The following is a 17,877-nucleotide window of genomic DNA, read 5'->3' on the forward strand; positions in this document are numbered from 1 at the left end:
AAGTGTAGGCTAAGACTCATATGTGCAGCCCAAACCTTGTATTTATGATAACCAAAATGATAATGTACTTAATTAGTAGGCGACATTTCAAAGCTGTTGACTTTTTCTTCCCTGCTTCACTTGACATGTTCAGCTGAAGGCAAAACAAGACTGCTTTCCTGTTGGTATCTGGCACTAGGAGAGGAGAAATCAAGTGTCCTTTCCACTGTACATCTTTCCTTTCCCCGGCAGAAAAATCAACAGTGACAAATGCACTGAAAATTCATCTTTGCAAGCATAATCAACATCAAAGGTGGTTTTTTTTTTTTTTGGTTCTGTCATCTCTACAAGTTCCTTTTATGCATTATGTCAGCAAGAAAAATCCAGCAGAAAAAAAAATAAAGACCTCAGAGCAGGCAAAAGTAAACACAAAGCAATGGTACTATTTCCATTTCAAAATACAGAAAATTGCCAGCAACACTGATGTCATATCCTTTGCACATTGAAAACATGAGAAAAGAGAAACCCCGCTATTTATTTTTTTTTTAAAGGCACTAAAACATCATGCAATGCCCTTCCCACAGAGTTTTGCAGTAAGCTTTAACACGTTGCATTAGACCAATGCTGACAAGAGAAGCTTCAGCTGTTGGTGCTGTTAATGCCCTGGGCAAGCACTGCAGCTCAGCAGGACCTGCCCCGAATGGCAACTAGCACCTTGGAATTCCTTTCAAACACAAAAGCACCAGCTGATGGGCAAGAGCAGTACAGTGTTCTAACAACTGAGGCTACATTAACTAAAAAGCCAACATCTCCTTAAAAAACGAGAGGGAGGGAGAGCAGAGAGACATGCACAGGAGGGAGCCCCCAAGTGCCAACCAGTAGCAAGGACATCAACACCGAAGAAAGCCTACGTGTTCTGCTCCACTGTGGTTTCACAAAAAATCAACTTCTAAGGACTGAAATGGAAAATCTGAGTAAGAAAGCCTGGAAGAAGCTGAATTCTGAAGAGAACAGATAGTAGACGAGCTACACCTGTAACTACACATGGATATCTACACTGCTACCCATGGATAGCACGACAGCTTACTACGTATTCCGGGCTCCCCACAAGATGAGCAGTAGGTTGCTTTTATCCAACACCCTGCTCCAGCAGGGCACAGGGCCAAAGGAAGCAGAGGGGCCACGCCTGTCCAACAGGTGGTGGCTTCCTGCTCGGCACCCCAAGCAAGGGCTTCTCTGTGCAGCTCCTGCACACCAAGAAGGAAACGTTTCATGTTTTAATGTACGGATTGGGATAGAAAGGGGCAAACCGCAACTCCAACTCTTTGTTCTGGCACAGGTCCCCAGCTTTCTGCTTTCAAAAGAAGAAAGCACTACATGGTTCTTAAACCTTATGTTATTTCTCATTAACGGACACTGTCACACTGGCCTAGCACCGCTTTGCATCTCCACACAGTCCGTCGATGAGCTGAGATGAACCAGAAGCCAGCCCCCAAGCTTTGCTACCCCAGGTGGGCTATCTGACCTACAGCCAGGGCAAACTGCCCAGGAAAAAACATGAGCTCGGAGCCCCAGCTCGCCAAAAGCGCACCCCACTCCAAGCTCATTTCCCTGGGGATTTATAACAAAGCAGCCCGCAATTCCAGCTCTACAGCCTAGTCAATCAACTACATCTAAACAAGCACAGATCTCGGTCTTAGCAGCAAAACTCCCGCTATTTCAGAAGCTAGGAGGACTACTCGGGAGCTACGGGAAGAGATGCAGGCTCAGAAACATTGCCATCTCACTGGAGAACGGGGCGGGGAAAAGGAGAAGGAGGAGATGTGAAAATTTTTCTTACCAGTTTGAAGTCTTGAATGCTGCAGATGAAATACGGCGTATTCGGCCGGCGACTTTCAATATATACGCAATCTTTAAAAAACAAGATTTTAAAATAATGGAAATTAACTTCTGTGCCTCAAAGACTGACCATAAAAACAGGATAAATTAAAAACAGCCTGTGCTTAGAAAGAGCCACCATTTCATTTGCATACCATGTAATTTATTCCAAGTGTCATCTAAAAATAGCAACTAGATGCTTTATGATGATAAATAAGGGAATTAGCAGCATAAAATAATTTTGATTTGAATAGACATTTTGCTGGAAAAACAAAGGAAGTCATAGCAGCCCACTGTGAAAGCAGTTAATAGAACGACCAGGTCACAACCTATGAACCAGATCAAAATAAGACAGGAAACTAATCAAATCTTTTGTGGTTAAGTTGGTATTAGGAACCTAGCACTAACATATTTTCTCTTCTAATTGTAAAGAAAACCAAGGCAACCAATCACAGATGAAATACAGCAAACTAAATTAGATTTACCACAGGGAAGAGCTGTGCTTTCTCAAATTACATTTGACATGACAGAGACAGAGTAATTATTTTGGTTTGCTTTTGACAACTGGACTCTACGAGGTTGCTGTAAAATAAGGTTTGTTGTATTAAAAACAGTCTCGGCAATAATTGCAACAAAAGCAGTGCCTCGGAATAAAATTACAGCACGATGGGGAGGAACTGCCTGATTAACGATGATACCCCTAGAAATCACCAAGTCCACACACAGCTTGCTAGAAGGCAGAGAGGCTGCTCCCAAAGCCAAGCAGGTATTTAAGGGACAATCATTGTGTTCTCCTGTTATTTTCAGAGAGCTAACTTCTGTTCAAAGAGAGAAGACACAAAGAACACCAGATATTCTGCGAACGATTCTCCATGAACCTACCCACAATTTCTAAAAAAAAAAAAAGAAAGTCAGGTTTTTGTAAGGCACGTTCAAAACACAACTGAAGCCCTGCTTCCTGCCTTGGAAAACCCCGAAGCTACTCAAAACAAGCAGTTTCTAGTTCTTACGCTCCTCGAAGAACACTCCTAAGGATGCAGCATCATTTGTATTTCACCCCCCGTTTTCGGGGATGTTTTTGTTGTTGTTTTGTTGTTGGTTTTGGTGTTTTTTGGGGCAAAGCAAGGAGATGAAGCTTGGAGTTACCCTCCAATACCTCACACCGTAACCAGAAGACGTTTGTTCCCATCTCAGTGGTGAGACCAGAAGGAGAAAAGCAGGCAATAATTCCAGCTTTCTTATCAATCACTTAAAATCAAACTGAAATCATTTCTTTTCCTTCATCCTCATTTTCTATACCTCTACCTTCCTGAGTACTGTTCCAGATCGTCTCCAGGAATTTGCCAGTTGGCCTGCACTGCCTGGATTGCCCCGTGTCAGCAGGACGTCAAGGCATTTTCACCCAGGTCTCTAAAAACGAACCCAAAACTTCCCAGAAGCATTACACCTGGAAGCCAGGCATGCCGTGTTTCAAATCCAAACCGTTCACTTCCATCATCATTATAGACGCTACCCACCAAATTAACACTTCCTTTAATTGCAAAGCCATGCAATCAGAGCAGCAGTAAGTCTTTTCCCTGTAGATCAGAAAATAACCCGTACGTACAGCCTCAATTCAAGTCTGCTGGTGAGGACAGCTGAAGTTGCACGCTCAGTGGCAGCAATTCGAAGACAAAGGTATTTCTCAATTTTACCGACCGGTGTTTCAATCTAGACTGGAAAAGATGCTGGTCTTCAGGAGGTTACAAATCAGGTTGGTGCCAGAGCACGTAAGTATCAAAGTCAGGCAGAAGGTCACCCTGACTCCTGCAGAAAGGAGCTCTCCAGCTGACAAGCACAGCTCGCCGCGGCCCACGTCCCCAGAGAATATGAGAGCTGGCAAACAGCTAAAAGCAATCACTTCAACTGTCACCAGAGCCTTGCTAGGAGAGCTCAAGTAGCATGGGCTTTTAAAAGAGAAACAGGAAAAGGTTACCCAGACCCTCCTCCTCTTCAAAAGAAAATCCGTTTAGCACAGCTGCTACTTAGTGGTGAACACATTGGGCAATTCCTTGAATTAAAAAACCTAAACCCATGGAGCACAGGTTCACGCAACGGATCACAGGGGTGTCTCATGAGTGCATACAGTTGTTGCGAACTGAGGGCGAAGTGACAGCACAGGGAGCTCCTGGGACAGCACCTTCCTCCTCCTCATCGTCATCCCTGCCTTGTCCAGGGACAGCACCTTCCTCCTCCTCCGTGCCCCTGCCCTGTCACAGCCCAAGTGGCCGCCTCCTGCCGGTTTGTCCCGCAGCCACAGCGACCACCCAAGCGATGCCCAAAAAGCCGAGGGTCAGATTTCCACTTATGCCATTCGTTATAAAACGGGCTCCTCCACCCAAACAGCCCCCATCCATCACAAAATGCGCTGCTAATCGCTTCACAACAGCATTTGTGAGGTCCAACAAGCCTGACAAAATGGATTTAAGCTGGAAATACATTGCTTATTTCATTGCAGGAATCAAAGACCCAGGATTAGAATGTGTCGGTTACAGTCCATATGGGGCCTGGCCTGTTTTGGGAACTTCTGTGTGGCTCTTTTGAGCACAAAAATGCCAACAAAATGAAGAATTCTGCTTCAACGTGGCTGTCACCTGCTTACCAGGTGGCAACCCGATGGGAACTTAACCCCAACTGCATTTGGAGGCAATGCTGACAGGCAGAAGGATAACACAACCGACTGCAGAGTGAAACAATCAGCACCAGAAACGCAGCTGCTTGGAAAAAAATGCATTTTAAGCATTAAAGAAGGTTAAGTTTTAGAGCAAAGAATTCTGGCAGTAAAAGGAGATGGCAGGAAAGGGTTCAGGGAAGAGTTAACTCATGCAGAATTTATTGTGAGTCCTTTACACCACCACCACTGGAGCAGAGGAGGAGACACAGTCAGGAGAACACAATGCGAGAGCAACCCAAGGATTTACTGAATTAACCTCTATTAATTACGGGGTCCCAGGAAACTATGCTAGACAGCAAGGCTACGCAGGTACCCACAGAAGCAGCATCAGTTTAAAGTTTTCTGCTGCTTGTTTTTCGTATCGGTGATGTGACAAACCAAATGCCTTGCAGCAAGAGGCTCAAAAGAATTCTGATGGCTGTGAACCACACCACGATGTTTTCTCTTTTTTAATAAGAAAATTATTACAAGCATTCCTATATAACAACCCCCGGTATCTCTGTAGAATTACGCCGAATTACTTCCATTCAGATCGAGCCCAATTTGCCTCTCCCAAATGACCGATTTCAAATTCCACATTTCCTAGCTCGGATCGCAGCAGCTGTCGCAACAGCATGCATATGTGCATTTTAAAAGCTTGAAATAGCATATATGTAATCAACCATCAACACCAGAAGAACTGTAATCTACTCAGCTTGTAACTCATACAGTACTTCTCACCCCAAATCCTCAAAATCCTACAGAATTTGTCAGTGACTCTCTTGGGAGGTAAGCACCAAACGCATCCTCCTTGCCTCTTCACCTTGATGGGCGTGCTTCAGCGTAGTTACTCAGCAGCCACAGCACCTGAGCCATATGAAACCCATGTTTTCCTGACCTTTTTTCCTGTTACCCTGGGTTTCCTTGCCCAATCTTTCCATTTTGACAGCCCTCTGCTCACTCCAACCAGCTGCTCAGGGTCCTGGCTGGTGCAGTTACCTGCTGGAACGGGTTCTCACCCACGCGGGAGAAATTTTTCAGGATGCTCAGGGGAGTCTGGATAAAAAGCTACAAGATTTCAGATACAGGGACCAACTTTAGCAATTCTCTTCCCTTAATGCCTCAGTTCCTCAAGCCTCCCTGTCTGGGTGCTCTCAGGCAGCACGCTGAACAAACGGCTGAGCATCCGCCTGAAACAGTGCAGACAAAAGCAAAGAAACGGAATCTGGCAGCTACCATGGATATAGCAAACACGTCGACTCGCTGGTTTGTTGCGGCAGGGAAAGGCACACCTGGCTGCCTGCCAACGCAAAAAACAAAGATGACATCCAGTTAAGGCGACTGCAAAGCAATGGAGGCCGAAGAGATAAGAAAACAAGTTAATTCGGGTGCAAGGAAATGCCAAGAGAGATAGAAACTGGAAAACCGCCAGAAGGAGGAACAGTTATGGATGCAGCCACATTAGCCGCTCAAAACTCACCTTAAAAAGCAATTACTTCATTTACCAGAGATCCTAAACGCAAATACATCATCTTGAAGAACAGCTACGTGGACCCAGGTGACAAAACACAACTGTGCATTGTTTTCCAAATGCAAACCTACACTGATACGGCTTATGCCCACGAAAAAAAAGGAAGGTGAGTCTACAGGAGTGGCTACTGGAATGTGCTGTTGCACCCTTTTTTTCCCCTGATCACATACTTGTGCAACATTTCAGCTGTATGTGGCTGCAGAGAGCTTTTGCATAGACTTTGACAACTTCAGTCGATTTCTCAGCGCTGTTGTGCGGGCTGCTCTGCCTCTGAGCATCTACCGCCACTTCATGCCGACTGCAGAAGATGCCCCATCCCTCAGAAAGAAACAGCTTAAAAAAAAAAAGAAATCCCAAAATAAAGATGCTCCTCACACAGACAAGTTTACTTGCTTCTGAATTTTTACTGCTTAGCAGTTTTATGTAGCTTGAGTGACACGTACTCCGTGTGCTAAATGGAAAGCTGAAGCCCGAGGCTGTTTGTCAGCCTAAAACACGATGGACCTAAATGCGCTCTCCCTTCAGACAGCCCAAAGAAATTCTGGGCAGTTGTTTCTACATCTATTATTCCTGAAAGGAAACCACAGCACAGGTGTGTTTCAGCCATCTACTTGCTCCTGCAATATTAACATTCACTCCTACCACCAGTCAATCCTCTCCACTTCAAAAAGCCCAACGAAACCCAGACTGACTAGAAATGCTTTTCTGTACGTTTCTTAACTTAAACACAGTTCAGTGCCACATCCACGCAAGTGGACCTTCCCTTCCCGGTCATTTGCTCTTTCCTACCCCGTTACAGCTCCATCAACCGCTGCCACCGTCTGTGCTGGCTGCTTCGCCTCTGCAAGGACTCCTTCAGCAGTGAACGTGGGGACGTGGCTTGCTGGGCACGGCTCAGGAACCTCCAGCGAGGCACTCACACCACTGGCACGAGTGGAACAACACCCACGGCCACTCGGCACCACTGGGGACAGCGTCCCCTGCGACTGGGGAACAGATCCTACGTACCCTACATCAGCACCACCGTGCGACAAGGAAATTGCTGCAAGGTAAGCTACATGATCAGCTACAGAAAGCAAAAAAACGTTGCTCTGAACATCAGCAGAGCAGGTGCAGGACAGGTTACCTGCTTGTGCTGAAGGTCTATCAGCATCCTGCGCTGATGAGTAAGTAGGGGAAGCGTGAGGCCAGCAGGCACCCGGGGAACGGGCTGTGCTACAAACCCACACGCTGCCTTCCTCCACAGCAAGTAACAGCTTCCAAAGCCTCCTCAGCACCAACCTGTTGCACCACAGAGCTTGCTGATAACCCAAACTCTCCAATGTGGAAAAAAACAATGAAAAACCCAGCTTCCCATAACCTTCACCGCTCTAACGGCAATATAAAGAAATCTACGTTCCCCGCACACACTCACTGCATTCTCCACCCCGAGTACGTTCGCTTTCTTTCCTACTCATGTAAAACGTTCCCCTGGAGTCCAAGTATTTCTAGGGCACATGGCAGGGAGCCACAGCTTCTTCAGGCTTTGATGCTCACCACAAGTGCCCTGGTTTGAAGGGTTACATCAGCATGCCCACACGGAGAGCTGCTTTTAAAATCAGAGCTCACACACACGGGCTTCAAGATCTTTTGGTAAAACAAGCCACGACCTCACCGAGCACACGAACCTTCGTCAGCTTAAAGAAAGCAGTTTATTTGGTAACCGTCTTCCCCATTAATCCTTTGGGGTTTTAGCTAATGAGTCAACACTTGCACCACCCAAGCAATAAGGCCTCGGGCGCTCTGCACAGTGCTCGCTTCCAAGACGTTCCTTGAAAGCCACTCACAAGGAGCTGCTTCAGGGCCCAGCTGCAAGCAACCAGCGGTTCAGCACATTTCCCAGTTTTGACATCCCAGTACCTTACATTCTCTCCCTCGTTTTCTTTTTATTCGGATATTCTACATCAGAGTTAGATGTCCTGACAAATGGTATGCCTGCCGGACGTGCAAATGGTCACTTCTGAACGAGTCAGGTACAGCAGTGAAATGAGGACAGGGCTCAGCAGATGGCGAGTTCAAACAGCTCGCGCACAATTCCTGCGCTGTCGCAGCCAAGCAGGCTCATGTAGCCAGTAGTATTGCCGGCTCCTATTCGGCCAGTGTGCTAAAACCATGCTCTGTGAATGTGTACCCTGCCTGTTCCACATCCAGTGCTTCTACCTTAATGTAGAGATAGGCAGGATAGCCTTTTTCTTTTTTTTTTTTTTTTTTTTTTTAAACAAGCACTTATCCCACTTCCTTTAAATCTACAGATTCAGGTGCATGCAGCAGAAATCCCTGTGATGCATCTGAGAAACTAAAGGAAAGTGTCCAGGCAAGCCCTGTGCTTGCTCCACCACTACCAGCCCGGGTTAAAAAAATAGAAAAAGGAAAGCCATCATCGAGATGGTCCCCAACCCTTTGGGAGACAAATACGTAAAAGGTATTTACATCCCATAATAGAGGTGCCTGAAACAGAGAGCTCAGCTGCCCTCGCCCCTAGTGAGGAGTGGTTCCACCCCAATGGTTCCCCCAAATTCTCTGCCGCAGCCAGACCCAGTGTCACAGTACTTACCTGCCCCAACCCTCCACCGCCACCCAGAAAGTTAAATAAATGCAATTAAGAGAAGGACATTAGCAGACACAGGTCATTAACAGCCAAGTGCTACCTTAGACGGGCTCAGAATAACAATTCTCAACATTCAGTGAGCTCTCAGCGCTGAGATCTGAATTTGCCGGTGTTCCAGAAACCAAACCCCAAACCCCTGCAAAGGAAGGTGAGCGCTGGAAGCAGACCTCTAACCCCAGCAACACATCAGGCACGGTGCTTTAATACCAGACTTGAACACGAGGAGGAGTGCATCGGGACCCCTAGATGTGTGGATTTACCTAGCAAAATATTCCTGCTGGCAGGTAGGGAGCTGTGCCGTTACCTCTTCCCCCTCCACGGCTGACAACAAATTGCTGGGCTGATCTGTCGGTGTCACTGCCTGCTGAGCAGATTTCAAGCAACGCTGCTGGCTCCTTGTCAGGAAACAATGTGCTCGAGCCCTGTTCTGCAATAAATGGTTCAAGCAATTTACTGTGTTCATTTGAAACTCACAGGAGTATTCCCGATGCCTGGACTGTAGTTCTTATTTGGCAAATGATTTTATTATAAACTGGTATCATAGCGAATCCATTTTCTTTAAAGGGTTTCTGCTGCTGTTTAATGGACTGTCAGTATAATTTAGATTTCATCTATTTAAACTCATTCAAGCCTAGCTCCTGATTGTACAATAAATGGAACATATTTCTATTCAACAAAATTAATGACAGTTAATTGTAGTCTGCAGCTCCCAATTTTATAAAAGCAACTGTTCTGCAGCTCAGGCACCAAGCTCCAGCATTTCCCACACCAATTATTTTTCCACACTTGCCACGCACGCCCACGACACCGTGCACAGCCTCCTCCTGCAAGATGCGTGCTGCTGCTGCCAAAACACGCCACAACAGAAGGGCTCAGCCCTTCGTTGGAGGGGCTCGGCCACTAATTCATTGTAGGAGATCCTCCTGTCTTAGAGTAGGTTTTCTTTTTCAATTAAATACGTTGAAAGAAAGAATGGTGGCATAATAGTGCAGGCCACTAAAAAAGAAAAGTAATTTCCGAAACACCCATTCAGCCTAAGAGCTGCTTCTTTAGCAGCAGATAAAGGTTTACTGCTCACATCCCATTTAAAACACTCTTCTGCTCTGAGCACTTTTGATAATGACACAATATTTGCTCCTAACACTTCTCGCTGCTGTCTTCCAAATGCCTACCTGGCCACACCTGTCTTGCAGCCCCGACTGGATGCATGTCAACAACTCCTCACGGCCACCTATTTATAAAGCACTGTGCAAGACAAAACACGAGCAGCACCACAAATGGACCACACAGCTACGTGACTCCAGTTTTTATTTCTATTTTTTTCAGACATCCTCATTTGTTTCCAATTCAAATCCTCAGTGTGCAACATACACCACACTCCTAAGGAAGAATGATCGCCATGGAGGATCTCTCCGAGACCTGAGATGCAAGCATTGAATAACACAAAACCAACACAGACGTTAAGGTCTCCCCAGACCACCCGACCGATGTCCGCAACATCCCAGGGCTCAGCACGCAACTGCCTGATGGGCACAAAAACCTCCAGAGGTTTGGGGACAGAGGCTCTGTATCACAGATGCGGGCTGGGATGCTCTCGTGCCCCTTCCACTCCCTCGTCTCCAAGCCCTCTTGACATGGCTCTGAGCTCAAGAAGTTGTTCTGCTGGACCCTGCATAATTATAACCCTGCTCTTACGTGCTAAGCAAGCACACCAAGACGGCTTGGAAGAGAAAACCCACCTATTCCCATGCCTGCCACAAACACTAACTGGTCGCTTAACTTCTCCCCCTTAGCCACCCTTTTGCTAATTACAGCCCAACGCACTACACCACCTCACAAAGATACCTACGGGCTTTATTCGTGCAACCCTCAACTGGAAAAAAAATACAGCCCTTATCACTTCCCTAGCACTGGCCCAACAGTTTGTCTTCCCAAACAAACGGGCAGAAAGTAATCCATTTTATGAGCTGCTGGTGCAGCCCTGAGCAGTAAAACCTGTGCCAAGTAGAGGTGCCATGTGGGTGCAGGTATTCTCACATCATTCTGTGTTCAAAGCCCCGCAGTCCCTTGCCTCAGAGCCTGCTGCGATGCACACGCTGACAGCCAGGTGAGGAAGCTTCAGTGACGTGCTCCCTGTTGGCTGCTAACCTGATGCTCAGCTACCTGCTTTTTATTTTTATTTTTTTTTTTTAAATCGAGACTGGCAGCACTGAAAAAGACATCTGTATTTAAAAAACAATCAAATAACACGTTTTCTGAAATTATTCTCCTATTGTTTAAATTTGTGAACCGCTCCGAGATGCCTTTAACAGAATAAATTAGTGCAGCAGCTGTAAGGCCGATCCTACAGCAGAAGTGTATTCACGTTGTGTCGACATGGTGATGTTACATTTTCTTCCTTCGTTTTAAAGCAAAATAATTAAGCTAGTATGCTAGACAGCTGCTTCAACAAGAAATGCCCACTTCAGGGAGAAAAAAAAAAGATTTCCTTGCTATTAAGGAAAGAAGAGTACAATTACCACAGTAAAAACACAAGCATAACTTCATTTTAAACCAAAGAAAATGAAAATCATGTCTACATTTAGGTATATTCCTTTCCTAAGCAAACAATGCAAATAAAATGTCTAAGCAACCTTCTGCTTGCAGTATGAAGCAAGCTGCATCGCTCCCAGCACAGACATTACGAGGAGCATTAGGAGCACACCTGGCACAGGTATTGCCACTGGAGCTGGTCACGCTCTTATTATTTATCCGGTGGTCAACAGGATACGTGGCAACTTCCACCGGTCAAAAGTAGGAAACGCAGCTGGTAAATTAATACAGTAGAAGTTCAAACTCATAAGTGAAATACATTGAGGACAGGCCATGAGCAATTACTGCAGCCACAGACTCACTTTCCCTCCCTGAAAACCACGACTTCAAGGAATCCCTTCCCTGAGTCCAACTTCCCCCTGTTGCTTCCCACGCCGTGTTTTTATTTCCAGATTGCCATTTGCCTAACTTCAGAACGGCACGCTGCCTTCCCCTAAAGCCTTCCTCTACGGTCAGTCGCCATCCTCCCACACTCCCCCTCTGCAAAAATAATTCCCTAAGCCAGCCTGCAGAACTTCTTGGATCCGTGTCCCACAATTACCTACGGTAATTAAAGCACAAGCTTTCATTAGAGCAGCAGTGGCAGACACAAATAACCACCTTACCAGCAAGGCCGTCAAGGGAAGTTCCTCCTCCACTCCGCGACAGCTCCGCGGCACCCCTGCTTTACCAAACTGGTTTAGTTTTCATTACAAGCTCCTCAGGGAGCACGTTACGGAGATTGCCGCACACGGCACACGTTGCAATGAGCTCACGTGTTACCTTGGATAATATTTCATTCGAGGAGTCAATGGTGATACCGGAGCAGACAAGAACACAGTAACAGTGTCTTACTATTCAGTTCGGCTTGTTTTCTGCTAACAGCCTGTATATAAAAGAATTAGTTAAAAGCAATTAAGTAGCAAACATTTTGCCACGTAAGCCTAATTATTTTCTAGGAATACTAATATTCACCTACTCTATCTTTAAAGAACTTCTTTTTGGAAAATAAAATCTCAAATTTTGAGAATGAAAACAAATTATAGCTGCTGTTATAAATAAAAAGAACCCAGTAGTGAAAAACAAGAACAGCACAAGTTTCAGCTGCACGTGGAAACTGTTCTCTATGGATTTCAACTTCAAAAGAAAAAGTTCCTGTGATGCTTTTACACACTTTGTTAACCCTCCTGATGTTTTATGTCTGACCAACTACTACTCCAAGTCTTTGCTCTAGTTTTTCTGTCTTTTAACTATTGCTGCATTTGTTTCCACTAAAACAGCAAAGACAATCTCTTCTTCTAGCAGGTTGTTAGGAGCTTTCTACATCACCATTGCCACATGCAGCAAGGTTGCAAACACAGCGGCACCAGTGTGCAAAACAAGGGAACTCTTCTAAGCACGTTAAGCAGCGCGGCTCTTCAGGTTATTCCTATTCCCAGCAGCTCAAAGTCTGCCACCAAATACCTGGTTATTTCGGTGCTCTAGCTTCGTCACAATAACAGATTTGCAAACGAGGAGGGAAATACGTTGTGCACCGTGCCAGAATACAGTCTCACTTTAGCTCCAAAGCTTCCGAGGCAAGCAGATGGTGGCAAAGGCGCTGAGCACGCACGCAGGCGTTCAGCAGCACACCTCCATGCAAACCAGGCCAATCCACGCAACAGACAGGAACGCAGGCTGCTCACAGACCTCCCAAAATCACAACGCACAGCTGAACCAAGTACTTCCATTCTATTTCTTCCTTCTGTCCTAGTATGAAACTCAGATTTTTAAAATTTCCCAGAATTCCTTTTTTTCCAGCATTTTAGCAGATCTAAAAAAACTCGCCAGAACTTCAAGGTTGATAGCAAATACATAATTCATACATGCATTTGTGTATTTTAATTCTGGCGTGCCCGCCTCCCTCAGCTGGTGAAGCTGTCAGAATAAATAGAAGGCAGCATCTGGAAGGCTGACAAACGCATGAGTCAATGTCAAATAGAAGCCAATCACTGTCAGGGAGCGAGCCAAATGCCTGCACTGCAATTCCACTGACGTTCTCCAACCCAAATACCAACGTACCACTTAAAACAAAAGTGCTTCCTCCCTCTGTTTACTTGGTTAGCTTTTTTGTTCCGTTTTTATAAAGATGCTGGGGGTTTTCCAGATGAAAACAGCTGTGTCAGCAGTTTGCTCGGTTGCAGTTGTGCTTCCTGAACAGCTCTCGGGACAGAAATCCAACAGAACTGGTGACATCAAGCCACACCTCCAGAACAGTCGGTACTCAAGTTGTATTTTCTGGTAGCTGTATCTCATTTTCAGTCCAGTAACAGCGATTTTGCATACCTTAATGAAAACAGAAGAAGTCCGATAGCTTTCCCGGGGATTGTCCGCACCATCTCCAAGACACGTTCCCTTTGTGTGTGTGCTGGGCCAGGTATGCCAGGATCCACTTAATGCTACTTTAGGGGAGAGAAGGAGCTGCACTGCCATTGCACTGCACACCACCCAGAGCAGCAGCAGCAGCTGGTTTTTAGATCTCAAAGACAGCTCACCGTTTTCTTACCGTAAGATGAAGATCTCAGTATCAGTATCAGAAGAAATAGGGAGCTAAATCAGTCTTCCTGCTCTCCTGTGGCTTCCCTCTGGCAACACCTGCACTACCAGGGCACAAGGCAAGCCAGGTAAGGAGCAGTAGGATGGCACAACTATTATCACTGCTAACAGTCCTAGGACTGTTCCCAAACGTTAGACTGCACCCACCTAGAAACATCCAGACATCTCCTTAGAGCAGCTCAGAAAAGCTATCCCAGACAAAAGGAGAATATCTAGCCTGCTTCTACTTCACCCTTCCAAATACAACAGGATATTTGAGAAGGACATGGTAACTACCTACCATCCTCAGCAGGCAAAAGGAAGCACTTCAGGGTCCTTTGCTTCAATTCATTTTTACACAAAGGTAGGAAGTGCTCAGTGTTTAGACAGGCACTTCCCAAAACCAAAGCACAGAACCCGGGCACTGTCACAGCAGCAACACTCGCAGGTTTTTAAGACGCTTTCTGCTCATTAACAGAGGCCAACATACTGCTGTCCTTTGCGATTTATGGAAATCAAAAACCTCCTGACTACTGAAGCCATTTAAAAGACTAAATGAATGCTGAAACCCGTGATACTGCATTATGGCTACGCTGAGCTGCCGAGCTGCATATTCGAACTGGACCTAAGAGCAGATGCCTGACTACAGCCAGCCCATGTGGAGAAGCATATGGCCAAACCCCAGATGGATGATACGAAGGCATAATATCCTGAGACAGAAGTCTCTTGTCCTTCTTGGAAGCTAATGAAGACAGCGAGGTGTGCCTGGTGTGTCTGCCCTCGCACAGCATCGCTGCCTGTCCCACTCCCAGCGCCTCCAGCCCAGCTTTGTGTCCACCTCTCACCACCTAGGGCAGAGGCTCTCGCCTAACTCCTTGCAAAGCCCTTTGCCGGAGGGCTAGAAAAAGATAAAAATCCTCTCGTGCACTCTCCCAGCAGAGGCATTTCACCTCCCCTCACCTGGCACTGACTCCTCTTGCTGATGTGCTGTTTATATATCTACTGATGTCACTGTAGAGACAGAGCTGCAGAAATCCTTTTAATCCCTGCAGATCCTTTTAAATGTTTCTACGTAGGCAGAGCAAACAGCGCTGTCCTCATCCCCAGGTGACAGAGCAAGTCAGCTTTTTTCCAAATCAACTTCGACTTCCATCCAGCTGAGTTTTCCAGTCCAGGGGCCATCACAGCAGCGTGCTCAGCAGCACCATGACCCCAGAACCGAGCTCTGGGGATCTTCCATGGCTCTGACACAGCCAGGCCCCTTCCTGACTGAACAGGGACAGGGACCACATAACTTCCTCCCCCCAGGAAGGCACGCAAGAGATGGGAGAACAAAAAGGAAGGGGGCAATGAAAGCAGCCACAGAACCAGCTGGTCTTTTGATGCGGATTTTCTTGCTATGTCTGTTTTCTGAAACGTTAACCCATTTACTTCACAAGGACAATTTATTGGAAATTGAAAAGAAAATGCCTATGTTTAAAAACGAGCTGAAGATAAATGATAAACACCTCTGCACACCAGGGTCCTTATAAGACTAAGCATGCTGTTGCCTTGCGTAAGAAGGAGGAAAAAAGGTTCCCAAGAACAGCAGCACCTCTGCGCTTTTGTCCTTCCATTCCTGGGCAGCATCACGGAAGTTACTGCCCCTGCTATTTGTTTTCCAGCACACAGCTCCCTCTCCCAGCCAGCCAACTCAGTCCCTCAACCAGCTATCAAACGCAGGGTCTCCAGGAAATCCACTCTCAGATGTGTGGAGCAGCAGGGCTCCTGGGAAAAGCCTGGACAGTTGTTCTACGAGCTCCTCCGCCGCCGAAGTCCAGTGCGATAGGTTGGCAGCCGTTAGAGGCACTTCAGTATGTTCTTCTATACAGCAAATCCTACAGAGACCAACTGCCTAACCCAAACAACAGATGTAGTTATAAGGTCTGATTTGCACAGCAGAGTAGCAAAGTATTCAAATTTGCTTACAGGCTGCCAATCACGTTCAGGGAACTGCAGAAAACCCTACACAACAAAACCACACAGCCCTGGAGTACACCCACACAGCCAGCAGCCATGTGTTCCCCACGCGGCGTGCGGATACGAGCTGCATGGGAAAGCAAGCCTTTCGAACCACGCCGTAGTTTGGCGAAAGCTGGGAGCATCAGGGGGAGTCAATCCGCACTAGAAATTGAAGGAATTTCAGTATTAGGTAATCTCAAAGGAGGAAAAAAAAAATCTGCCTTGATGCAACGATCCTATACTATCATGACCTCATGCTAAAGAAACCTACAAGCAAATGTGAACGCACATTGTGCAAAGAAGTCATTTATCATAACCATTTTGATAATAAGAACTGTGAGACAAAATTGAAAACAGAATGGACATGAAAGCAACTGGAAGGGAAGCTGTCAAAATGGAGAGGACAGATGGGGAAGTGGGCCAAGAGGTTTTAGCTCTGTGTGCTTTCCAACGCGGTCGAGAAGATTAATTGCAGAGCGTTGTCTCGGAGCTCTACCCAGATTTAAATTAAATGCATGGTTTAAAGCTCCACATACATTCATTATATCTACGTAAATTAATAGGAACAGTATTTATACAGGAACAATACAGCATAACCTTTCATTTGAGAGAAATCCAAGGATCTCGCCTATCTATTTATTTACAGTTACTGTTACTCAAATAAGTGCTGAGCTTAGCACAAAGAAAATCCAGTCTTGGATTAAGTGCTGCACGGCAATGGGACAGAGAGGAAGATTTTAACCAAGAACTTCACAGAAAGAAAATGCAGACCTTTAACATCCATCCATATCAGATAAAAGTATTTAACAGACAGAATCAGACAAATGGAAAGGATTTCCTTTCCTTAAGGCCTAAGAGATGTGAGCTGAAGACAGCTATCCGTTCTGCGCACGCCTTCAACTTTCATCTTTCTAATCCTTGCTGGGCGAGTCTCATTAATTTAAACTCTTAATCCCTCTTAAAATTTCTGTAATTTATACCCTTAGCTACAAATAAATCTCCCTATATCTAACCTAGCCAAAAGACAGAAGTTAACATTTTCTTCTGCGATACGTACTGTAATTCCTTTAGAACACATTATGCACCGAAGCGTGAATTCGAGAGCTCACGCCTGTTAAGAAATAACGTTTTCAATTAAAAACAAAGTACTAAAAAAATTAAGCCAGTCAATTAAGTTCTCATCTAGGCTCCCATCCCTCCAACAATTAGCTAACCAAGAATACATGTTCTCATTGCTCTCTGCAGTTTAAGACAAGAGACAGGTGCAAGGATTTTTTTTTAAAGCACAAAAAGCAAGCAGAGCTGAAATTTTGATGGTACATCTCATGCTAGTCCCTACCAAAACCCATAAAATTCAGTAAGCAGATTTTTAAGTGACAGGTATAAAACCTCTCCAATTAGTGCTTCTGTGGCTTTCCTTGCCCTTCACTCGATACGCACAGACGTAGATACAACCACCTTTGTTGTTTCGCTTGAAAAACCAGAGCTGAAGACGGGCAAGGAAGAGGCAGCTGCCTGTGGCCAGCACTACCCTCAGTCGAGACTGGGCAGCCCAGCTCCCAAACTCGTTCCCAGACCCTACAGCCCCCTCCTGACCCCACCAAGCAGCGCTGATATATGGACACATGCTTCCCCAAGCAGCCAGTTCCCTCAGTTTTGGGTCTGCCACAGCCACAAGAAAGCTTTGAGAGGAGGCTGCTCTCCCTCAGCATCACCCACACGTGCTCCTCGCAGCCTAAGGAGGCCCGAGAGATGCTTGGCCAGTGCTCAGCAGCTCCTGCTGCAGCAGGATGTGAAGTTTCACCTTGCTCTGCAGTGCTTAAATGGAGCCCCCCGGAGCAGGATCACTGGAGAGCAGAAGTTGTGAGCCGCTGCTGGAGCTCCTGCCACCACCGTCTGTGCGTAAAGCCTTCTCTCCTGAATGCAATCTCTCATGGGGAGATAAATCACGGTTGCTGAAGCTCTCCCCGTGCTAGCAGCATTTATCAACTCCTTTGTCAACTC

General features: G+C 46.0%; 1 protein-coding gene across 2 annotated transcripts in view; it reads right to left on the reverse strand.

Moving 5' to 3' along the window:
• RERE (arginine-glutamic acid dipeptide repeats) overlaps positions 1-17,877 on the reverse strand; it is a 232,765-nt gene that overhangs the window by 139,563 nt on the left and 75,325 nt on the right. For both annotated transcript variants that reach the window (XM_035557534.2, XM_050714887.1), the window contains exon 3: positions 1,820-1,890. In XM_035557534.2, coding sequence (XP_035413427.1) covers positions 1,820-1,890 — 71 coding nt within the window. The remainder of the gene's footprint in view (positions 1-1,819; positions 1,891-17,877) is intronic.

The sequence above is a fragment of the Cygnus atratus genome, chromosome 21, assembly GCF_013377495.2.
Source record: "Cygnus atratus isolate AKBS03 ecotype Queensland, Australia chromosome 21, CAtr_DNAZoo_HiC_assembly, whole genome shotgun sequence".
In the NCBI taxonomy this organism is placed as follows: domain Eukaryota; kingdom Metazoa; phylum Chordata; class Aves; order Anseriformes; family Anatidae; genus Cygnus; species Cygnus atratus.